Source organism: Xenopus tropicalis, chromosome 5 (assembly GCF_000004195.4).
Source record: "Xenopus tropicalis strain Nigerian chromosome 5, UCB_Xtro_10.0, whole genome shotgun sequence".
Classification (NCBI taxonomy): Eukaryota; Metazoa; Chordata; class Amphibia; order Anura; family Pipidae; genus Xenopus; species Xenopus tropicalis.
Window position 1 is genome coordinate 80,660,499 of NC_030681.2, and position 26,378 is coordinate 80,686,876.

Consider the following 26,378-nt stretch of genomic DNA (forward strand, 5'->3'; position numbering starts at 1 on the left):
CCCTTGAAACTCCTATACACTCCTAAAACCTTCTTTAAACAGCTGTATACATATATTCCCTTAAATAGGTTTTTTACTCTGTTAAATAAAGCAGTATAAATAAATTCCTTATAGTTTTTGGTTTCATATTATTATTATTAGCATTAAGGCTAATGACTTTTATGTTTTTCCTTTTTATAGTTCATTAGTTTTGTAATAGCTTAAACTTGTTAGAATCAGTAGGATCTGTATTTTAATTATCTGTTAAAAAAAAAAAGTCCTTACCAGCTCAGTGGTAAAAAGAGAACACAATATAGATTGTCACAGCTTTAAGAACAATATTACAGGGCAAAAAAAAACCTTAGCATATTATATCTCTCTGTACAGTGATTTGAGGTCGCAACTTTCAAAGTAGAGAGCTCCTGTTTGTGCAAACAAGTGTAGAACTTTATTTATAAATGTTATAAATGATATCAAAGTCACAAATGTTTTGGACCACCACACCAGAGGAAGGACCCATGTGGTCCGAAACATGTAGTGCTATGTATCTCTAAATAAATTTCAACACGTGTTTGCACAAACAGGAGCTCTCCAGTGGATTCCATTTGATGCTTATGAGCAAAACTACCTCTGTCAAGGTAAGATTTATGAAATTGTGAAAGCCAATGGGCATTTTCTCTCATGCCTAATGCATAGGAGTCAATGATCATTTTCCCTTGCAGCAAATGCACTGAAGTCAATGCCCATTTTTTCTTATGCCAAATGCATTGGAGGCAATGGCTGTTTTCTCTTGTGTTTTTCTTTTCTTGCACCAAATTAATTGGCGTCAACCAGTGTTTATTTTTTATGTGCCAAATGCATTGGAGTCAATAGCCATATTTATTTGTGCCAAATGCATAGGAGTCAATAGGTTGTTTTTCCTTGCAGCAAATGCATTGGAGCCAATGGCCATTTTATCTTATTACCAATGCATAGGAGTCAATGATCATTTTCTCTTGTAACAAATGCATTGAAGTCAATGCCCATTTATTTCTCATGCCAAATGCACTGGATTCAATGACTGTTTTTTCTTGCTTTAAAAAACTTGTGTTTTTCCTCAGCCAAACAAAATACATGGTAAAATTCTATTCTACGTTCACAGAAAAGATGGAATGTAACTGAAAGTGCTGCACATTTTTGTTTTCCACCTGCCACCTGTCCACCTGTGCTTTCTGCAGCTAGATTCAGGATAATCTTGGAAGAGAGCAGCACAAACATTCTAGATCCTAACCTAAATTAATTATTTTAAAGGCTAGGAAAGGTAAGTCCTACTGTCCAGCACACAATTATTATGTGTACAACTGGATTCAGGATAACATAGGAACAGAAAAGTATAAATTCTGATATCTGGTTATTTTTAAATTTTTGAACTTGAATGGGGATCTTAAGTTTCTGGCCCCATGTGAATGTTCTTTCTGACAAAACACTCAGTTCTGTCTTGCTTTATGGCAGGTATTCTGGGTATAGAATATTAATTAACTGTTGTCTGAAATTACCCTTGCTTATTTGGATTTACAGCACAGCTTCCATAGGTGGACTTGTTCAATGTAGTCATTTTAATTCCTAGACAAAGGACTTGAATACAATATCACTGCACAGTAAGGGGGGTAATAACACTGTGTAAGTATGCAAAAACTTTATGCCCTTAAAAGTAAATAGAAATTGCATTATTTTGTATTGTATCCATGACATGCATACATGATTTTCCATTTTTACCAAAAGTCAAGATACAAAAATAACTATTTCACTATTAACATTATCTCTTTCATTCTGTATCTTAATACCCCAAGTCATTTGATTGTAGAAATGTAGCTGGCAGCTTTAACCTGTTTGCTTCCATTAGAGATTGTTAATATATTACCATGTGTCATCCTCAGGGAATTCATCTGGTTGTCTGACACAGTGCCCAATATTATATTAAAGACATATTAATCATCTTATATTGCCCTTTAGAAATACTTAGCAAACAGATCATCACACACTTTGTGTGATTTTGTTATCTATTATTAAATTATTTGGGATCTTTGAGGTCTGTAATGGTCCTTTTTCATATTTTGTAATAAAATTTACAATTTTTTCAAATAATTTAAATCCTGTGAGTGCTTACACTTCTTTGCTTTATTATTAAATTATATATACACATTTTTACAATTTACATTGGAAAATATGAAGGTTTTTAGAACACATGAACACATACCTTGTATGTTCTATTTAATTTTTAAACCAAATGCATTTGTAAAATATATGTATACATGTACATATATTTTACAAATGTATTTGCTTGAAGACAATGCTGCCTAATCAGAAGACTAAATTTTACATATTTACTAAGAAGAGAAAGATAAACTTTTTTCGAAGACCTACTTTTCAAACAGGTGCAAATTGTATTTAGGGAAATGTTTCTGGTATTCAACCATGTTTGAAAGTAAGCCTCATATAGGGAAACTTATATAAATAGTTCCACTATTCTGTACCAGATATTGAGAGGGTCATATTGCCTTGACAGATGACTTTCCATTTAAGGAATTTCATTAAGCAAATGATTTCAGTCATGTCTTCCTTGGCAAAGCTCTGTGGGTTGAGAGATTATGCTATTCAGGTAAAACAATGTAGATTTTACATAAAAAACAATAAAATTTAACTAATAGATGCAACCACTAATGCATGAAATCCATTGTGATTTAAGCCCAAAGGACCCTTTAGCTACCTGTAGTAACCACAGTCATAACTAAAGAAAAGGTTTTGTAATGCTTTCCAAAAAGGCAAAAACTTCTTTATAAACCATATGCTTGTCTATTGACATTGTATGGTGTTATATAATAAAAGGCACTAAGTTTGGCCAGGTACAGTAACCCATAACAACCAATCAGCAGGTGGCATTTACTGGTCATCTGTTTAAACAACTAATTGGTTGCTGTGGTAAGTAAGTAAGTAAGTAAGTAAGTAAGTAAGTAAGTAGAGTTTTATTGTCATCCCAACAATATACTTACAAGTACACAGTGGGACGAAATATCCGTGGGTTACTGTACCTGCGAAAACTTAGTGCCTTTTATTATATATGTGGGTTAGTGTCTTAATTTCATCCAAGTAACAATTCACATCAGAAAACTTGCTTAGCAGAATTAACATATATGCACATATATATGTTTTTAAGGGCATACAAAAAAGGCTGTATAAAGGCTATACATATATGTATATATATGTGTGTATGTGTGTGTGTGTGTGTGTGTGTGTGTGCTTTAAACTGCCACATTGGGAAACAAACAAATATATGTGTGTGTGTGTGTGTGTGTGTGTGTGTGTGCTTTAGAGTGTCACATAATACACTGTATATATACAGTATATACCTTTTTACAATAAAACATCCCATTTTTCTGCATTAGATGTGTAACATGTATATCACTAACTATAACCACCTCCACAGTTTTTGTAAAAATGCATAAATATATACTGTATATTATAAATATATATTTATCTATCAGTCCTTATAGTGTCTGCACTCCAAAGCTCATAACTTTGTGGGGTGCACAGCCAAATTTTAAGTATTCAGCAATAAATATTCCGTGGCCGGCACACCCTTTAAAATTGTCGTAAGTTTATTTAAGACATATTGTTTTAAAAGTATCCGATGTTTCGGTCCTCAATAGGACCTTTCTCTAGGATAAAATAATAGTGTTCACACCAACTTTAAATACACTCTAAAAATCAACAAAGTGGAAGTGTGCCCAACCCCCATCATCAGACCATTATACAATTATTCAATGTTCTTGTGAATGAGCAAATTCAAACGTGCCAATCTCTGGCCATCAGCAATGCATAGTTATAATATATTAATGATATAAATTATCACATCATAAAACCAGTGTTTCATTCAATAAAACATTGTGCGTAGTGTAATCACATAGTTGCCATGTAATATAAATACTTAAAAGTGCAATGCTAAAAGTACAATTATTAAAAGTGCAATATTCGATATTCGATAAACTTACAACAATTTTAAAGGGTGTGCCGGCCACGGAATATTTATTGCTATATATACATATATATATATATCCACACACGTTTGTATATAAATTTCCAACAACAGCATGTCTTTAATGTATATTTCAATCAAGTTGAGCTCCCATTATACTCACAATCCTTTTCCTTGATATTAAGCTTATATTCCCATACATCAGTTCACTAGTAATCAGTTATCTGTTCCACTCGATGCAAGGGAATAAAAAATCCAATAGTGTAATTCTATTTATTGAATAAAATAACATACAGTAGGAAGAACTGAGCTTACAACAGAGAGTCTTCAGTGTGCTGCCCAATGTGTTTTACCTGACAGCTTTCTCAAGAGCTCTTTTATTTTATTTTCAAATTTGTGCCTGTTATAAAATCTATTATCTAAAATGCCTGTGGTTCTGGGGTGTTTAGATAAACAAAACACTCTAATATCAATAACATAAAATGAGTTGTGTCAAAGGCAATCACTGTCCTAGAGTTGGGGTTCTTATTTATTTTAACCCTACCTGTACATTGAATCTATTCAATAATGGAAGCATAGGACTGACAAGCTATGTGATCTGATTAAAGAATTGTTTATCCATCTTATCAAGTCTCTAGAAATAGAAATATAATTCTATTGTCAACATTTCTAAGCAAACTTATTTCTCAAATTCATTATTACTGTTGTATGAAATTAAGACTATACATAGCTTAGCTTTTACTATCCATTGAATACACAGCAAGTTATTGGCTGCTCTGTATCTCATTCATGTGAGTTTAATAAATCTGCTTCTATTATATATTGGTGTTTAAGGCTGTAATGCCTAATGCATAGTTATTCAGCACATTGATGTATATTGATTAAAGTTTACAGTATAACATTACTCAAAACTGTTCTTAAATGTAACACTTGGGTGTTATTTATCAACATTCATATTTTTTTTTACCACAATTTTAGTTTTTTGTGCTAAAAAATAAATTTGAATTATACAGTATCTAGTAGAATTAAGTCTAAAACAACTGGACTTTTCTGAGTTTTTCTTGAAAACGTTTCACCACTCATCCGAGTGGCTTCTTCGAACTGAAGAAGCCACTCTGATGAGTGGTGAAACGTTTTCAAGAAAAACTCAGAAAAGTCCAGTTGTTTTAGACTTAATTCTACTAGATACTGTATATCATGACCTGGATGAATGAGAATCTTCATAGACAAATTTGAATTATGGTTTAAAATACTCATTTTTTTATATTTATAGTTTTGCTGTTTTTATAGCTTGTCAACCCATTAATAATAAAAATTCTAAGTAAAATAAAAGTTTGAGGTATTTGAGGTAATTCACAGTTTTATTTGATCATGTTTTTTCATCCCGATTTTTTAATAAATAAGGTAACATTTGAGAAAAGCTGCTTCAGGGATCAATTAGTATTTCCAACATTTATCTTATCACAAGAACATGTTACTAAAGTAATACCACCTTCCATCTTGGTCCTGCAATTAAAGAAACTATAACTGATATGGATTATGCCAAATTTATCTGTAACTATATTCCTAATATACATTTGTGTGTTTGCAAACTTTGCATGAACCAAAATCATATGTCCCGCAGTGAATGTTAAGTTACTTGTAGTGATGGGCGAAATGTTTCGGCGGGCATGGATTTGCGCCGAATTTCCGCATTTCGCCATTGGCGGATTGTTTCGCAAAACGGATGAAAAAATTCACGAAGCATCCGAAAATTGTCGGACGCGCATCAAAAAAGTATAGTCGCGGGCGTCAAAAGAATAGTCACGAGAGGCAAAAGACGTCCACGGGCGAAATTTTTTTTTGACGCGCAACATTTTTGCCGTTTCGCTAATCTTTTGAAAGAATCGCAAATTTTTTGGTGAAGCGAAATGGGACAGATTCGCTTATCACTATTTACTTGTTCTTAAAGCGATTAGCTACTAAATTATGCTTTACATTTGGTGCTGTCCAGTAAAATGTTTTGGGGGAACTCGTTTTCTAGGACTGAATTTATCCACAAAATATGATTTTGCTGTATATAAATGGTCCAAAGGCTATGGATCAACAAAAGTGCATGTCCTGACCGATCCCCATTTGTATTATGTAACCATTTCATACCTCTAACATTAGAACAATTACATTGCAAACTTTCCACAATGGTATAGCTCATTTTTCTAGATAATACTGTAGAAGATGATTTTTTTTAAATTCAATTTAAAAGCTTGTTATATAAAAATCAGTGTATTTAGTTTTAAGCTTGAAAACATTTTTATTGTTCATTAGTTTCTTTTCCTAACCTTCTTTGCCTAGGCCTTCTAAATTACCCTTTAGAAGAAGTCAGCAGGAGCTTTGGCCTATTGGTCAGCAGGCACGACTTAATGATATTGTGGGTTTGACTAGTAAAGACAAGCATTCATATTTTCTTACAGGCATAACTGATGCAGAAGCAATCAATAAGGATTATATATGTACGTAATATAAAGAAATTGTAAATATAAAACAATAAAACACAAGTATTAGCCTTTACTTAGAAAAATGAATGAAGAACTTTAAACTTTGTTTCTGGTGTCATTTTGGAATATGATAGCACATATAACTTTTGCAAAAAAAAAAATAAAGAAAAAGGAAATTCTCTAAACTTCAGGGAATTTTAATCCTGGTGTTATGATATATCATATGATATATATGATGTATCATAACAACATGTGGCTAAAGTCATGGTTATAGCGTAGGAATATAACTACTACTGTAAGCTTCCATTTGCTAAGCTTCACTTATTAGTGCAATATAGTATAATATAACTGCAACTAAACGTCAGTGTATTTACAGCACATTTAGTTTTAGGGGGAGATTTATCAAAATTTGAGTGTGTCATGATTCGAGAAAAAACATGGCAAAAAAAGGCGACCTTGAATACACTTGAATACACAACCTTGAATACACTAGAATATTCTAAGATCCACGAAAAAACTCAGCCGGTAAAGTTGGTGAGATTTTATAGAAGTCAATGGAAATTGTCTCTAGCAATTGTTTAGTTTCCAAATTTTATTAAAACATTTTTAGCCTCAATGAAAAAGAATGGAACAATGTGCAACGTTTTTTTCCGAGACAAATCACACGTGGGAATATTCTGATGCATTTTTCTACTAGCATTCAAGTAGAAAAATCACATGAGTTTAGTCATGGTTATTTTTTTCACATCCGCCTTTTTTTTCAATAGCTTGAATTTTGATAAATCTGCCCCTAATGTACAATATTAAAATACATTAATATTGAGATTGGAGAAAGGTATTTACATTCAAATACCCAGTTATTAGATAGTATCCAGCAAAAGCACAATAAACCAAGAATTAATAAGACACAAATTTTGAGGTCGTACATATATATTAACCAAATATATAAAAAATAAATAGGCTTTCCAGGACAATGGGCAATAAACACGTTAACTGAGACAAACCATTCTATAAGCGTTTAACAGCAAGTGTGTAAGACATACAAACATAGGTGATTTACTAGTTCATATTGTTATTTTTAAAGGGGAGTATTCATTGCCAGTGAAATATGATCTTTGACATTGTGACTCGGTATTACTACACTTTTGCAAGTATAGCAAATTAATTTATGCATGTGTGCTATTTTCTAATGATGTTTCATACTCTTCATTTTTTACTTTTCCATTCAGTATCAACCAGCTAGTTTTTTTACTTACTTAATTATGGCTAATGGCTAATACCTTTATTATAGATCTTTATATGAACAAAGTTTCATATTTTTCACAAAGCCTACAATTAAAAATAAAACAGTGAAAAAACTGGTTATCATAGTTTTGATGGACAAATGGAAGTAGACTGAGAAATAACTGAATATATTATACCAGGGGTTGTACCCTAGACATTTTATAGTTGGAGATGGAGATTCATTTGTCTGGTCTGGTTTGATACTGGACACAAAGCACCTGAAAATGATCATTACCCAACATTTCTAATATGTGTATCTTTATAATTAATATACAAGAAATACAGAGTTGAGTTCCTTCATGGTTAATAAATCAAATACTGTAAATGAGAATCTAAAATGAGAAAATTATAGACTAGTGATGCAAAAGAAAATTCTAAATTTCCATTACTACTAATGGGTGAATAGTTTTTATCATCATATGGCATAAATATTTTATTTGAAAATAGTAAAGTAAATTATGAAAGTATGAAAGTTATATCGCCATATAAAGTAATAATAATGAAACTATCAAGAATGATTAAAGGGTATATTATCATGCTTTTGATCTAATATTGAAAATGTATTAAAATATTAAAAGAAGAATGTATAATTGTTGCAAAATATCCCCTCAATTTGTTAATAGAGCTTGTATCAATACTTGTATATCCTATTTTGTCCTACAGTGACATTGTTCTCTCTTTATTACCCTTAATTTTCTATGTCTTCTTCCAAAACCTAGTCTTAATTTTTGTCTTAATTGAGTGTGATATTACTTTAAGCATACAATGTTCAAGAAATATAGCATGATATGGACTATTAGATGGAAAAACCAGGCCAGAGTCTGGTAAATGTGATTCGGGAAAAAGATGCAAGAGCTTCGTTTTACTAGATACTGCCTTTGTGGCCACATCTCTAATTAAATGATTAAAGCATGTCTAGAAAAGGAATTATATCATGTTTCAAGTAGTATACAAAATAAAATAGATAAATATTTTTTTCATGTTTATTTTGTGCATTGTATTCAGACAGGAAACTGTGTGCACTGAAACTGTTATCACAATGTGGTCAAGAAGACTGTATTTTACCATTTACACACAACTGATCATTACAGTATGTTTGTAGCTTTGTGAAAATCAGGGGTGTAGCATGGTAAGCAGTGCTGGTAGTGTAACAAGCAATATTTAATTGAAAATAATATATTTTTTATTGAACTTGATAAAAATAATCTCACCAAACGTTGGTGGTGCTCCAACACTACCATTCTTGCTTGGCATCACACCCCTGACAGAAGCGTATGTTTGGATTTTGTTGATAAAAATTATTACAAAAATTTCCATACAAAAACTATTTTTATAGAAATCTTGCATTTCCACAAATAAACCTGAACAGTTTTTTAAATAAAAATTGCTCAAGGATTTTGTTCATTAAACGTTGGCTGTGTTATGCAGTCCACTATGAAGTCCACTCAGAAAGTTCATTGATGTGGCAATTATGTGGTATGTGAACTTCTACACAGCAGAACGGAACTGCAGAGGCTCAGTGGGGCTAATATGGCAAAAGGGATACATTCTCATCTCTCTGTATGGTATATTCTATTACTTTCTCTGCAACATACACATTGCCCTCTACTTGGTTTACAGTTAAAGTTACATTCTCTTGAACTCCATAATACATACATGTCATCAAAGACTGAGTCAGACTGATTTTTTTTTTACTTAGAAATGCTGTATTCTGGTTGAATTGAACAATACAATTATTGCCTTGCTGTTTTATTTGACAGTGAAACATGGAGTCCACACAACTGATAATAATCTTCTGATATATTTTGTAATTACTTGCCATCCTTAGGAAAAACCTTACAGTGCCTGCCTGTCCAGTTCAAAAGTCTAGTTTGCCATTTATTTATAGGTTAGCAATAATATATCATATTTCTCTTCTCCACTTTGCTACACAGTTGCAAAGAGCATACAGCTGTTTTGATAAAGTCTATAGATGATTTTTTTCTTCATTGTTTATTCTGAGAATTTTCAATTGTATTTCCTTAATGGGTGAGCTTCAAAATAACTTTTCTTTGTATCTTTTTTATTTTATATTTTACATTTTTTGTTGATTTTATTTTCTCTCTGGACCTCTTTTGAAAAGCAACCACAAAACTTACACATTTACATTCAGAAGAATGGTGGACCCTTTGAAAAAAATTAGTTTAACCTCCGCAGAAATTCTTAGTTTATCCATGATTCTTGCAATTGGATTCTGACCAGTGGATCAGAAAAGTCTCAAGTTCATAGACAAAGCAACATGAGGTAACTCATTTTATTTGCACAGGTTGCATATTTCCACAGGAAACATTCTCGCAGAGTTGTTTGGAAAATAAAAACAAAAAGCTGACAGTTTGTGCTTGGGAAAGTCTTAAACCCAGCTCTATGCCATAGTTTCTTTTCCTGGCAATCTTCTGTCATTAAATGTGTGCATGTTGATAACTTCCTCTGTTTTCACAATTACTGGAGGCTGTGGTTTATGTTTTAGGCGTCGTTGACACTTAAGTGACATTCTCAGCTCTTCTACCATTGCACTGCAGAAAGACCTCTATAAATAAAAACAGAACAAATATTTCTAATCAGTTTTACACAATGCAATACATATTTGTGCATAAACTATTAAAGGTGTATTCTTTTGGCACAGTGTGTCCACTTATCAGCCCTGTAAATGTGCCATGTTTCTGCCTGAAGATTTCAACAAACTGCTGTCATTTAAATATGCATCACATAATAATTAAAATGACTTATCAAGCTGTGAATGCTCATTACAGATTTCACCTTGTCACTAAAATTATTTATCTGCCAACTAATGCCTGGTGATGCACATTATGAGCAAATACATTTCAAACATATGGTCACAGGAACTGAGATCCAAAAGCATTTTTGTCTTTGGTAGGAAAAATGCTTCTTTCATATCAAAAAGCAGCATCACATATTAGCATACATTTATTTCTAGCTATACAGTGCATTCAAAAGAAACAAGGAACAACTGATTAACATAATAATAATGACATATAAAATAATATTAACCTGTTTTTTAGCAGTAACTTTGTCCATGCTGTGTGCATGTGACTGAAGGAAATGTGTCTAGTTTAAACTAATATATGTAGTATAACCAGATGCTTGACTAGATAATTGATGATGAGCGAATCTGTCCCAAAACGACAAGAAAATTTGTGAAACTGCAAAAAATCCATGAAACGCATTTGTCGCACAACTTTTTTGTCGCCCATGTCTTTTTTTGTCGGCTGTGTCTTTTTTTGACACTTGCATCTTTTTTTGACGCGACCAATGTGATGTGACTGCAACCAATTTGACTTTTGCACACTCAATTTGATGCACCTAATTTAATGCAACACTGTGAATCCATGCCTGGTGAAAAAATTCACTCATCACTACAGATAATAGACTGTGGCATGGGTTTGGGTCATCTGGAGTGAATACAGACTCTAACCTTCATTCTTTAACCTCTATCCTATTGATGATGGGGAAACAGGAAACATTATCTAGTGATAATAGCAACCTATACAGACTCTAACCTTCATTCTTTAACCTCTATCCTATTGATGATGGGGAAACAGGAAACATTATCTAGTGATAATAGCAACCTCCAAATCATTTTTTTACACAGTTGGGGGATACTTTAGAAACACAAATTGCCTATGATAGTTTGTTTACCACATTCTACAATCTCACTTTCCTACTTGAAAAGAAAATATAGAGTATTATTTGTAAACACTGAAAGTTCCATCATACACTTGGGTAAGCATTAATCCTATGGGCCATTTTTATCAAAGTATGAAAATAGACTTCACCACCTAGCTCTCTGTCCAGTCAGTTGTTTGGCATCTGAATGGCATATTTATAAAAGGGTTCAGAAAAGAATTCACTTTATTTTTACTCTTCCATGAAAGTGTCCCTAAAATCCTATACAAAGTAATGGAGAGATGTGAAATTTCCCTCTGGTGAACTTTGGTGAGCTCCATGTTTAAATTAAAGGTCTAAAGGACCAATATCGGCAGCTAGAATCGGCCCATGTATGACCACCTTTAGTTTATTTAAGCCAATACATGCATCCATTAATTTAATAGAACAATTATTATTGTATATTGGAGGAATTACCGCTCCATTGAAGCAAAGAAGCTATTTGGATGAGTGATAAAGCTACTCATCTAAAGTTATAACCACTTAACTCTTATAAAACAAAACTGACTACTTCATCTTAAAACATATGCCTGTACATAATTCTAATATGTTGTTCATTATAGATGCTAAACTTACACTAGACTAAAACAATATTACGTCAGGCACCTTATCTGCCAATGATTCATCTCTGTTTAGTTTATTAAGTGGATGTTCAAAAATGTTAGGTTAAAGTTAAAAATTGCTTCTTAGAACAAAAGATCTTAGAAATGGTCATTTGACCTTTTTCTTTTGCAAACTTTTTTGTTTACATAAATTTTAATCTTGATAAATAGGTTTGAATTAACCAAGGAAAAATGCAAATGAAATAAAATAAAATTGATGAATTAAAAAACCAAAGCAAAAAGCTTTGAGGAAAACTTGGTTATACTAAAAATACATTCATCTCATTTTTATTCAACAGCTACACTTAACCTGTTTGACATAAGAACCACATTTCTTAGACACCTTGCTTGTTTAAACATGGCAGTGGATGTCACATTCAATCTGTAGCAGAGCTCATGTTTCTTAAGTAGATACTGGAGTAGAAAAATATGTTAGAATTAACCATTTCTACATGGCCTCCTTGTACAGTTTGTAATATTAAATGTTTTTCAACACTCTGAAAGATTATTCTCAATATGTTTATTATTATTAAATCAGCTTTAGCCCCCTTAATGCTGGTGGTTGACTCTACAAATGTAGAAGGTATCAGACCAGCACTTTGCTACCTTTATGTGAGAACCAACAATTTTATGTAGTATGGTGCATAAGTTGTTGCTTATGGAATAAGTTGTGATTGTAATTTAATATGCATTCCAGACATGTTAGTTATTAAAAAGAAAAAAGTAAAGTTTTACAGTTTTTACAGAAACCTTATATACTTGTAAAAAAACTAATTTCAACTTTATCTGTATTTTTTTGTTCCACGGCTCTTAAGTTTAAATTTACACAGCTTTCTAACATAGGTAAGCCATAGCAACCACGAGAAGTTTGGAAGTGAAAATGCAAGATAGATGGGTGTGTGTGTGACAATAAAACAAAAACATACAAATGTGAGTAAAGTATAAACACCGAAAACCAGAAAGAATTTTCAGCAGCAGGATATACACAGCCAGTTGTTTAGAACTCCCCGTTCTAAACAACTGACTGTATATATCCTGCAGCTGAAAAGGAATTAAGTTTGGAATACTTTTTGTAATAAAACAATCTGGAATTCCTAAACTTCAAGTTTCTTTAAATTTACACTGTAAATGTGAAACCTTTTATAAACATTCCATAATTGGACCTTTGCTACACATATTAAGAAACTTAAGTTCACATGTTTAGAAAAAAGTGGAACCTTATATACTGTAAATCTAGAAAATCCAGCAGTACATACTGGGTTGAATTTATATGTTAGCCATCGTACTAAATGCAACCTAAAACTATGAGCAAATAAAAAGTAGAAAAATGTTGGACCTTGCATTATTGTACCCTCACCACTGCCTCTTAATTCCCTTCTTTCTGTTAGTGTTTCTGACCCAGTCCCAGACCCAGACCCAATATCTTCTTCTATAAATTAATACCATGTAAATCAAATAGTGTTAGTATTTATTCAAATATTATAATGAAAATAGTATAACATAATATAAATTTTTTACTGGTTTTTGTCCATAATTTGAAACTAAATTTACCAAGTAATCCTTTCACTGGACTCACAAAAGTAAAGATATACAGTAGTTGTATATTGATATAAAGACAAGAAAATTAATTTAACCTGAACTGTTTCTGTCATGATCTTGGCTGGTTAGCTATATATAAATATACATGTTAAATATAAAATATTAACATGATTTTTTCATAGAGCAGCAAAAGTTGCTTAACACACATAACAAATCCAATAATAACAAGACAACAAGCCTTTCTGATTTAACATAAATTATTATTGCTTTATTTCTAGCAAAGAAAGTCATTTTATTTAAATTAATTGAATTTTCTATACTGTCCTTTGATACTGTTCCTGTGAAAGCGACTATTGAAATTCAGAATGAAAGTGCAAGATTTGCTCAGAAGTTCATTACCTCTGGCATTGCATGTCAGATATTGTTTGAAACCTTGTTAAAATGTCCTAAAGCAATAATGGCAGTAATCTTGCAACTTATAGCTTGTGTTAGAGGTCAGTGTTTTCACATTTTCTAGTATACATCAATCAAGAAGCTTTCCATCTTTACTGAAGTTTGCCCTGAATGCATATGAGGCCCTCTGGTGAGCCTCTTGACTAATAAGCTCTTGTCTCTACGGGCTACTCCTTATGGGAATTTGAATGATGTACTACACAGATGGAGATTTTCAATACAGCCATTTAAATCCAGATGCAGTATCTAAAACTATAACAATAAAAAGAAGGAACAAAAAAACAAAAAACAAAAAAACCTAAAAAATTTTAGAGAACTGTTATACAGTCTGTAGACTCTGTTGCGAAATACAATGATTATGTATCTACTTAATACTCTTATGTAGTTATTGTGTTTAATAAACATATGCCACCCCACAATATGCACAGTACAGAGAAACAAAGGGAAATTTACAATTTCCATGCTAAAAGAATTGCCTCATGAAAAGCATGGTTGTGGCTGGCAAGCCAGATGAACACAGTGCTTCCTGTGTTCAGCAGTGCTTTTTCATAAGTAGTGTGTAAGGGGTGAAGGATGTAGGGTTCCACCTCCTAATATACCAACTTGTGTTTTATTCAGACACGAAAGTTGAGAGCTCTGGCAGGCACAGGCTGCATTAAGGGTGCCTTGCACTCACCAATGCTGTGCTCTTTGCAGGACTGAAGTGATTGAGCATTAAGAAAGGGGAGATAATTATTGAGTCTACCCAACAGAATCTAGGCATCACTTAACATCTTAATATTCTCTCTCAGTTTTGCTAATATTGCATTCAATTAGAACATTAATATTGTAGCTGTGCCTTTTATATCAGATGTAAATAGGTGAACACATTTTAGGACTGATCATATTTCAGCTTCCAGTATGTATTCTGTTTGCTGAGAAAAAACCATAAATGGCCTGATGTGGCACAGCAATCAGAACCGATAGAGAATTCATGAACTACATTCCCAGCAGTATAAAAGTGTCTAGTCTGTGGTTCATTTGCAACATGGATCAGGTTAAGCAACTCAAAGAACTTCTGTCTGATGTGCTGGTAAAATACCATGCTGGTAGAATTTAATATCTAGTTAGTGTCACCTATTTGGTGACCATTAACTGGTTAGCATCCTCTGTGTTGGAATACCAGCACACTGGAAAATACAAACGCTTATGCTAATAATACTCAAGGTGTGACCCCAGGTAGTTTTTAATATCTTATATCACAATAACCAATTCATAGTAATGCAAAAAGTGGACCAAGAGACCTACCAAGAGTCTTACTGTACATATAGTTGTAACGCTGTACAGATTTATTAATGGTAATGCACAAAGGAAACTCTGAACCAGGCATCCTTACTTTACTTAGGCAAAACAAACACCTAGATACATATCACATAGTATTTCTAAATTACTGCAAAAAGTTCAACTTCCAAAAAAACAGGCAAAAACAATAATCAAGCTAGGCAAGTGTTTTGCACTTTGCACCCTATGATAAAATTTACAACCCACATGGGGTGCAAAATGCAACAACAGAATAAATTGCTATATTTCTGTGCTGAGTACACACATAGGTCTTTGTTGCCTCCTTACTTGTGCTTCATTTATGAGCACTGTAAGGCATATAGTGCTACAGAGCCTTGTACTTACCACCTGCCTATGGCACCTTTTTTTTTTTATTAAATAAGGTTATTATATAACCCCAAAACAATATTTTATCAATATTATGCATCAAATTCCACTTTAATATTCTGGATAATCTAAATGAAAAAAGATTTTGAGCTTCTAAGTGAAAAATTACTCATGTGGGAATGAATGCTATTTTCAGCCTTACACTCCCTTTTTCTAAAGTGTTTGAAATACAGAAATTCAGCTATTAATATAAAAATCACTTTACATTTTCCTTATTTAAAGCACATTTGCCCACTATTCATCCTTATCAAATAAAAGTAATACTTAAATTAAAAATAGCATTTAAATAAAGCCCTTAATAATGGTCACATCAGGTAGTTATTTTTTACAATTATGTTATATTCAAGTATAACAATACACCTTCTTTTGGTTATTAAAGTGGAATTCATGTGGCTTTGAGGCATGCTCTTAAATGTTTCTATCTGAAATACTAGACAATATTAGGGCAGCACAGTGTTCTTTGTCTGAACTTACTTTTTCCAACTGGGCATTTTTTTTGGACTTGTATAAAAATTCTCCAACAGCAACAAAAACAGAAAGAACCAATCCAGCTGCTAAAACAATGAAAATTCCACCAATATTCTGGACTCCAAGGGCACTAGCTTCTTTACTTTCTTCTTCTGGGCAACCATTACCTCTCCACCATTTTTCTTTCATCATGTGGAGTACTCCTTCTTCCTGAAGCTGCAAAATGGCTATTGTGATTTTATCTCGGTATGGCGAACCTATGAAATATGAAATTGTATAATGTTATATTTTGTTTGTTGTGTGCATCATTTTTCCCTAATTTGATGCATTGTTGTGAATCAGTTCTACAGCTGATATACATGCAAATACAGATAAAGGATTTACATTTCACATTTACATGTTTGCATGCATGAATCACAAATTTTATTATTTTTACAAATGGCTATATCTAAGGACCGCTAAACATTTATTAGGACCATGGCGAATATTTCAAAAGTTAATCAAATACAATTGTATAGAGTTTTAAATAGTTTAAACACTGGAAAGGTTAAATGCAGAGAAGATTTTTAGAAGGGTTATGCAAGGTTGTCAGATGTTTCCTTTAAATGTATTAGTATAATTTACTAAAGATATAAGAAGTATTATCCAGATGAGATGTATTATCCAGAATGCTTGGAACCTTGAGTATTCCAGAAAAGGGGTATTCCCAAAATTTGGAGCCATCAACAGGCATTATGGAGAAAAAGATGAAGTATTGTTTATTAGAATTGACACATTGGGTGTCTGTATTTTCATTTAACAATGCCCCTTCCTAGTGCAATCTAGTTAAAAGATGTGCAATATTTTAGAAAGTCCACATAAAAAAGAGAATGGATTGATATTTAGGTCTATGAGATTTTATTTGGGAAATTCTAAATTTTTACTCTAAATTTTGACTCTCTCATGCTTTACAGAATTATCCAGTATTTTAAAAATAAATATCATTTTTGGAAAGAATACCATACCGTGCCATTTTATTGATGTATTTATAAAAATATTTAAACATTTATTTAATGCAAAATCATTATTTTGAAAAATGTTTTTTTCTTTATGCCTGTTATGTTATGTTTTTTTTGGTCTGACTAACAATGACCATTATGGCTATATGGGCCATACTCTGCCTGCCCTGTGCTGCCTGTGTGTGCCATACTCTGCCTACCCTTTGCTGCCTGTGTGTGTCATACTCTATCTGCCCTATGCTGCCTGTGTGTGCCATACTCTGCCTTCCCTTTGCTGCTGTGTGTGCCATGCTCTGTCTTCCCTATGCTATCTGTGTGTGCCATACAAACAGGCAGCATAGGGCAGGCAGTACATACAGTGACTGAGGTGTGACAAGGTGAATAATGCTTACAGTCTAAACCTGAGGTGTGAACAATGCCGAGATTAAAAGATGTGAACAATACAGGGAATTACATGTCTAAACAATACAGGGGGATTACAGCCTGAATCTGAGGTGGAACAATGCAGGGGGCCAGTTAATCTCAGTACTGATACCATTTAAAGCTAACACAAAGTTAAGCCATCAAAGCAGCCAGACAGGTGGGGGGCCACACAGAGGGGGGTCGAGGGCCACATGCGGCCCACGGGCCGCCAGTTGGACAGCACTGCTCTAGTCCTTTTAAAGCTTACACAAAGGTAAACCATCAAAGCAGATAGACAGGTGGGGGGCCACAGAGATGGGGGTGGTGGGCCGCCAGCACTGGCCTAGGTTATTGTGTATTAGGGAAAAAAATAAAACAAGCTATAGTGAGCAAAATGTTTCGGCATACATAGATTCATGGTGAAATTCCGCATTTTGCCATTGCCAGATTTTTTAGTGAAATGAATTTGGGACCTGAGGTTTTCTGGATAAATAATCATTCCAAAGTTTATCTTTATTAAGTCTACAAAAAAATGTAAACATTAAATAAACCTAATAGGATTGCTTTGCCACTGAAGGATGGATTGATAGATTGATACAGTTTAGTTGGGATCAAGTAGAAGGTACTGTTTTATTATTACAGATAAAAAGGAAATAATACAAAAAATAAAATTATTTGGAAGATGGCCTTCCCGTAATTTGAGTTTCCAGATATTACTGCTAATATGTACATATTTTTAAAAGTATGCATTCAGTGTAAAGGTACTAACTGAGTTTACATAAATAATGGCAGCAGGTGCATAAGCAGTAATTCAGTAAATTTGTACATCTGTAATTTGGATCATTTGTATACTAAAAATAACCAAAACATTAAATAAATCAAATATTGCCACCAATATATATTAATTTTATGTTTTATGAGTCAGGTTGAGACTGGGGGGTGCAGGGCCAACCAGGGCATTTGCCTTGGGAGCCCCTGCACCCCCCAATGGCCCCCGCTGCAGCCTTTGAATTCCCCTCCCACAGGCCCCCCACCCATTCGACCCCCTCCCCTAAATTAAACTTATGGTCAGCACATCGAGGGAGGCGGGAAGGAGACCTGTGGCTTGGTATAGACAAGGGCCTGGGCCCAGTCTGACCCTGGATTGAATACAAGATACTGTTTTATTATTACAGAGAAAAATGAAGATGGTGTTCTAGTAATTTGTAAAATGGGGTTGCCAGCTAATGGATCCCATACCTGTACTTATATCCCATCTTGCCTTTGACTGCCTGTCAAATGCCTACATTTAACAGAACATTTTTAAATATGGGTATAGGTATATATAAAAAAAACAGTAACAGTAAAAAAAAGAAAATACAAAACATTTTTTGAGGATAGATAGATATAGTTTGAAAATGTGAACTATAATAATGCCAATGAATTATGGGATCTCTAAAGAGAGTGTCTGTATGTGTTGTGTACTGTTAATCAAAACTTAATTATAACAGAAGAAACATTTTCCCCCCTTATGTATAAATAGATTAAATGCTCTCCATTTTGCTGCCAATGCATAAATTGAAACAATAACTGAAATCCATAAGAATTGAGAAATAGAGACAATACCATATGAGGAACGTCATTTGATGCCTCAGGCCTAAAAACATTTAATTCCTTTACTGTCACAAGAACAAAGTAGAAAGTTATTTATAGATTCTCAAACACAGGGAGAGAAAACCAAGGAGTTCCAATCTACTGCACAATCCCACTGGTATGGCTTGAAGATAATTCACTAAATTTATATGTTTCCTTTAGACCTTATTCATGTACTAAGCTTCACTGAACTATTGATTAAAATAGTATTCCTCAAGCATAAAAATGAAGCTACTGAAAGCTTGGTACACATGAAAGTAGGTTTTTCCAAATGCTTTTTCGAAAAGCTCAGAAGGCCTGAAGTTTAAATCGTTAAACTAAAATGTTAGGAAATGTTTATTTCAATTCATTTTTTTTGGTGTTTGTACATTAACTATTGCTATTCCAATGGAAACATTACAGAATGAAATATATATAATATCAAGGACAGTCAATACCTTATTCTGATTTTATAATTTTGAAGAGTAATTCTAAAAATGTAGAATGCAAATAACAAAGCTAGTAAAATGTAAGTTCTCTTAAATTGTAATATTATACTTGTACTATTCTGATAGGTCACTCACCTCATTACCTTTTAGTCCTAATATCACACCTCCTTCCATCATATATGAATATGTCTGATTTTACAAGAGAATAGTTTTTTAAATATCCTTCTAGTGGACCCAAATTAAGTCAAAAGGTTCACAGTTTATTGTTCACCTTATTTTAATTTAGTCGTAGTTAGAGATGCAATACCCTAGTACCATGGTGACCTATTTTACTCCAAATCCATAGATTAAGGGGCCCATTTACTAACATTTGTATTTTGCTCATTTTCACATATTGTATTATTTAGCAGAAATGGATTATGGATTATGTGGATTATACTAATTACTGTAAGCGACAAAAAATATGCAATTAACAGGTGGGGCATTTATCAACATTCATATTTTATTTTTTTATGATTCGTTTTTTGTGCTAAAACTGTATTTTTTGTGTAAAAAAAAACACAATTTTTTATCCAGTGTAAAAACCATGAAAACCATCTAAAAGCTGTCAAGGTCTTGAGAAGTTAATGGAAGTTGTCCTTGGCAAATTGTAATAACTGTAAAAAGGCAGAGGATTTTGTCTTTATGTAAAGGTAGAATTAAAGCTATAGAAATTACCAAGGATTGCGCTTGGTGCTATGTGTGGAGGCCCTATGGGTAGAGATTTTAGTTGGACTTGAAATTACTACTACAATTATCACTGGTGTGTTCTACAAACCCCCCAGTATAAATGAGGAAAATGAAGCCAAATTACTTTTACAAATGGAAAAAACTTTACAGCTAGGTCAAGATGTTATTATGGGTGACTTTATTTATCCAGACTTTGGGGCACATTTACTAATCCACGAATCCGAATCCCGAATGGGAAAAAAATCGCATTGAAAATGAAAATTTTGCGATTTTTTTCGTCGCTGTCACGACTTTATCGTATTTTGCATGACTTTTTTTCGTTGCCGTCACAATTTTTTGTATTGAGCAATTGTAAACGGCGGAAAAACCAATCCGATTTTTTTGCGACAGCGGCGAAAAATTCGCGGAAAATATACGATAAAGTCATAACAACGACAAAAAAATCGCGGGACATATGAAAAAATTGCGTCGGCGACGAAAAAGTTGCAAAAATACCGATCATTACGAAAAAATGCGTTTGGACGCTTTTGGTCCATTCGTGAATTAGTAAATCTGCCCCTTTAACTGGTGAAATTGGGTAGCCAAGTCAGAAGGAGTTACAGGTTTGTAAGTATGAAAATTAGATAAATCTGTGTGAAAAGTTCAAAGCTGATCCCTGCCAAAGTTGATGGACTTCCCACAAATCCTTTCAGTTAAAACAGGGTTTGTAAGTATGCCAAATGACAACTTTTTATTTTAGGAAGTTAAGGGACCAACTAGGAAAGTTGATTTTTCAGCTCTGGCAATAACAAATACTATCAAATTTATCACCAGCACTAGTGTAGGTGAGGATTCAGGGATCAATAATCATAACATGCTCTCCTTTGAGATTATGAGTAACTACATTTCAGACATAAGCTTTCACAGTATAAGGGCATCTCTGCAATACATCAGCTAGAAAAGACTTTTCACAGGGTTAAACCAAGAAAGAATGCTAATAAACACATATACTATATTCCCCTTGTAAGCAACAAAAGATGAAGCAAAGCAGAACCACTGAGGTTTGTAAGAAAAGTTAGCATCGAGGTTGGTAAAAAAAATCTTTTTTTTTTCACATAGAAAAGAACAAAGAACAAGAGTCCACCATTTTTGAGGAACTGACATTTCAGTTGAAGCAGCAAAAATGGTTATTCAAGTGAAGGCAGTGAGGTTATGAAATACCCTGCCAGGTGATAGCAAATTCTGTTAATGCCTTTAAGAGTGACTTGGATGACTTTTTGTACAAACATAACATCTAATACTGTGATCTCAAGACGGTGGTAACACCATCTTCTGTGGTGTAACCACACCACTTTTTTTAAATATAGATTTCATTTTGGGACACAGAGCACTCCTTCTGTTTTGGGTGGACCAGAACCCATTGTACATTTAAAGTTGAATCCCTGTTTTACATTTTTCAGGTGACCAGAAAAAAGTGGAGTAAAATCCAGGAAAATGCATAATCTGGGAACTTTATTACAAAGTTACATAGTTACACTGGGTTAAAAAAAGGCCAGAGGCCATCAAGTTCAACCCTTCCAAGTAAACACATAATTGAATACTGTCAATGGAAAAAATGTTTTGTTTTTTAATTTAAAATGCATCAGTTAATAGAGCTTCCCTAGCAGAATTCTGCATTGAAATCTGTTTTTCAAATGGACACACAGATTTTATTATAACACGGGGATAGCCATATTCTTCATTTCCAGGGTGCCACAGCCATGTGACCTGTGCTCCGATAAACTTCAGTCAGTTGAAGAGATATCACCCCCCTACCTTTACATAGTTACATAGTTACATTGGGTTGAAAAAAGACCAGAGTCCATCAAGTTCAACCCTTCCAATTAAACCCAGCACACACAACCTATACTGACCTATCTATACACTCACATACATAAACCATTTATACCAACATCAGTACTAACTGTAGATTTTAGTATCACAATAGCCTTGAATACTATTCTTGTTCAAGAACTCATCCAAGCCCCTCTTATAGGCATTAACAGAATCTGCCATCACCACATCACTAGGAAGGACATTCCCCAACCTCACTGCCCTCACCGTGAAAAACCACCTTCTCTGCTTCAAATGGAAGCTCTGTTCCTCTAATCTAAAGGGGTGACCTCTGGAGCAAAAAAAAAAGCCGACTTCTCTGTTAAAGTTCGGCTTTTCACTCTACTGCGCATGTGCGTGCAACAGAAGACGGAAGGAGGAAGCGCTGCAGCTACCCCGGGCTGGTGCTGTTCTCTCCGTACAGGGGCACCAGCCTGGGGTACAAGGTAAGCGATTTAAGTCACTTGGGGGTGCCTAACATTTTGGCACCCCCAAGTGACTTTGCCTTTCCTTCTCCTTTAAGGACTGGAGCCCAAAACTGCACTGCAAACTCAAGGTGAGGCCTTACCAGGGACCTATAAAGAGGCAAAAGTATATTTTCATCCCTTTACCTTTTTTATTCAAGACAGTGCTTTATTTGCTTTAGTAGCCCACCCAGGGTGGTGATCAGCAGTGGGAAGGTAGCAAGATAGCAGCTCCTCAAGTTACATGGGAGTAGGAGAAACAATAGGTTACCTGAAAGCAGTTCTAATGTATAGTGCTGGCTTTTTCTGAAAGCTTAGACTCAGGCACAATGCACTAAGATGGCTGCCTACACTTTATTACAACTTTAAAAAAGTACATTTGTTGGTTCAAGAATAACATTTTAAATGGTAGAGTGAATTAAATGCTACGTAAACAGTGTAATATAGAAATAAAAAATATATCATAAAAATCATGTCAGATTCCCTTTAAACTTAAAAACGTAATTAAGGGATATAGATTCTTAGGGTCAGATTTACCAAGATATGAGATTAGGTTTAGCATAGAAAAATGTACCCACTTTCTATTCATTCCTATGGCATTTTTTAAATAGTATTTATCAATGGGTGGAATTCCTTTGGGATTTTTAGAAGCATATTTATATGAAAGTTAAATGAAAGAGTGAAAGTTAGAGTCCTCCTGACCAGGCGGTAACTTCAGTGTTCCCTCAGCGCCATGTGTCAATAGGCACAGCACCCTTGTAAAGGTGCACATGTCACAAGCAAACCAAACACAGGAAATGACAGCAATCTTTGCAAATAGTAGGTGCAATTACAATGATTTGTGACAAAGCACACACACAGTTGGATCCATTTTGGATGTAACTGCGTTAGGCACAGTGCAGTTGCATCAGAAGGATTGCCGGTATATGTCTGCAATGATGCCAGAATTCTGGTGAAAAATGGTACATTGTGGAGGAATAAACATGTCAAAACTGTAGTTTATTTGCGTGCCTCAGTAAGTTAATGCAACCTATTATCTCTTCCCATGTGGAAAACACAATACAGCTTTGTTATGACAATACTGAAGAAATTGTTGATGGAATTGCTGCCATTCATTAAAAGTACTTGTGCGCAAAGTTACTCCGTGCATGTCATTTTGTTAAATGTCATTGCTCCCCACCAGTCTGTTAAGTGGATCACTCACAAATGACACTAAAGGTTACAATAGCTCCAAGGTTTCCACAGAAGCCAGGATTAATAGGCACAGTGTATTAGCAACTTAAGAATTAGGTGCATACATAATCTTGCCACCCAATGCTGAAACGACACCATTCAAACATAGCAAAGTTTAATCGCAATTGTGGGCAAATCGCACCCATGTGCAAGCACAGTTTTGCATATTTTAACACATAGGATGGAACAGAGCTTAGCACATCTCTTCCTTGTGGCCACAATTAAGCTGCAAATAAAGGAAAAAACAATTCACTCTAGGTTAAAAGCATGGCTAAATTGTTTCCAAACTTTGCAAACTGCAGTAATAAATGAACCTTAATGTGACCTAGAATAAAGTCTCTCCACACAATTTTAGAATTAACACCAAAACAGAAATAATTGATATGACATCTACATTTTATTACATCTTCATGCTACCTTGTTTTCATCTCCTGGATCATAGATTATTTATAGCGTTCCCCAAGAAACATTTCTTCCCTCAATGAAAAGAAACAAGTGATTTTCAATTATGTTAAATATTTGTCTAAGCTTTGTATCTACTTCTCAAGTAGTTGCAAAAAAATCAAGTTCAAGTACATATTTTGTTGTTTAATTTTCTGTTTTTATTTATGAAATGTAATATTTAATGTTATTGCTATACAATTAATTTGTATTGGGTACACATGTACTATTAGTTTCTAAATCCCTATTGTGATGCACAATATGGTTTATCCAGGGTGCTTAAATACGAGGTGTTAAACACTATCATTCTACATTGGGAACAGTGTGAAGTTTAATTTCACAGTACAAAGCACAAATTGGTTGATTTTGTGATCACAGGCATAGCACAAAGCACCTGCAGGCTGCATAAGAAATGTGGAATTTCCATCTGCTTTTCTACAGAGAAAAGCTGATTTATTCTGTGACACTAGAATAAGTTTTAACTCGTCAGTGTCATGATTTTATTTGTTGTCGCTGTTAATTAAAAATATGTTTTTAATATTATACTTTTTTTGAACATTTTTTTACCTTTTTCCAAACAAATTCCATTATCTATTTTTAGAATTCTGCACAAATGTTTAAATATGAACATGGTCATTTTCTTGAGACATGTATTTTTAATTAGTTTCTGTGGAATAGAAGCATTATAAATTTAGCGTACAAGACAAAGGCTTAAAGTGGATGGATTTAACATGAAAAAAGTCAAAAGCTATTTAGTCACATTCCTCATTTACCTGGAATTTATGTGTGCAGTTTCATACTAGAAAATGCCTATAAAGGGACACATTTTAATTTTTTCTCAAGGTGTGTTTAAAGAAAATTTTAAGAGATGCATCTGAAAAGAAAGCCATAGCACTGCTACACATTGGCTGCACTGTGCTTTGTCTGCATTTGGCTACCACAGACCAATACACAGGAGGCCCAATACAAAAACAATCTGTGGGGCTCATGTATAAGCACTAGGGACTTTTGGATCTGGGCAGTAAAACTAAGCATCCAATCAGTAATAAGCTTTTTCCCTGCCAGCTGCAGGTTGAACAATGAAAGCAAAAATGAAATTTGATTGGTTGCCATGCATTACTGCCCAGGTGCAACTTTTGCTAGTGTTTCTAAATGAGCCCTAAATATTTGACAACACAAATTGCATGGTGAGTGTTATTGTTCCATGACTAAAGACAAAAAAATGTGCTAATCAAAAGAAAATGTTCCTTCATCCTGCAAAATGCAAGAGCAGTCAGCAAAATAAGGAAAGAAGAAAGACATCCAAATTGATGTATTTAAACAAAACACTTTTTCTACAAATGGAATAAGTTGTATTTGAAGAACAAGTCTACCAAGGCTTCAAGTACATCTTACAGTTATTTTTCAGCTATTACTCATCTATCTACAGAAGATGTGACTCTACCTTCTCCATTTACTTCTCAACTAGGACTGCACTATATAACAGTTTTATAACAAATTAGAGTGACTGACAGGATGGTAAGAGTACTTCTTACTTAAGATGATAAAGCATCACAGACTTCAGCAAACTTCCAGGACTCAACATTACGTTTTGCAGTGAAAAAAAAAATATTAAAGAATGAATGAGGAGTGAATGAAGATCTTAAACTCTTCTTGTGGGAGTTTTTACCACTAGGATTGTCACTTTAATAGCCCTAAGGTCTCATATGGTATGAGTGTAATTCATTTAGAATAAAATAAACAGTGTTAATCTGGTACAATAGCTGTGACTATGCTTGCTGTTCTTGAGCCCAGTTCTTTATTGTCATTGCCAATAGCATACATTTGAATCAAATTTTCTGGGGTATGGGAGCAAATAAAAGGCTTGGTATACACATATTCTGTTGTAAAATTGTTACTTTTTATTATTTTCTAATTCAATATCCATTCAGTAAGTAATTCCACTCAAGACAGCAGTAA

At 33.7% G+C, this 26,378-nt stretch overlaps 1 protein-coding gene across 2 annotated transcripts in view; it reads right to left on the reverse strand.

Annotated features, from left to right (window-relative positions):
* Positions 1 to 7,377: 7,377 nt before the first annotated feature.
* grik2 (glutamate receptor, ionotropic, kainate 2) overlaps positions 7,378 to 26,378 on the reverse strand; it is a 277,175-nt gene continuing 258,174 nt past the window's right edge. For both annotated transcript variants that reach the window (XM_031902289.1, XM_018094319.2), the window contains 2 exons: positions 16,248 to 16,498; positions 7,378 to 10,315 (listed from right to left, as the gene is read on the reverse strand). In XM_031902289.1, the coding sequence (XP_031758149.1) occupies positions 10,151 to 10,315; positions 16,248 to 16,498 (416 nt within the window). In that variant the 3' untranslated portion in view covers positions 7,378 to 10,150. The remainder of the gene's footprint in view (positions 10,316 to 16,247; positions 16,499 to 26,378) is intronic.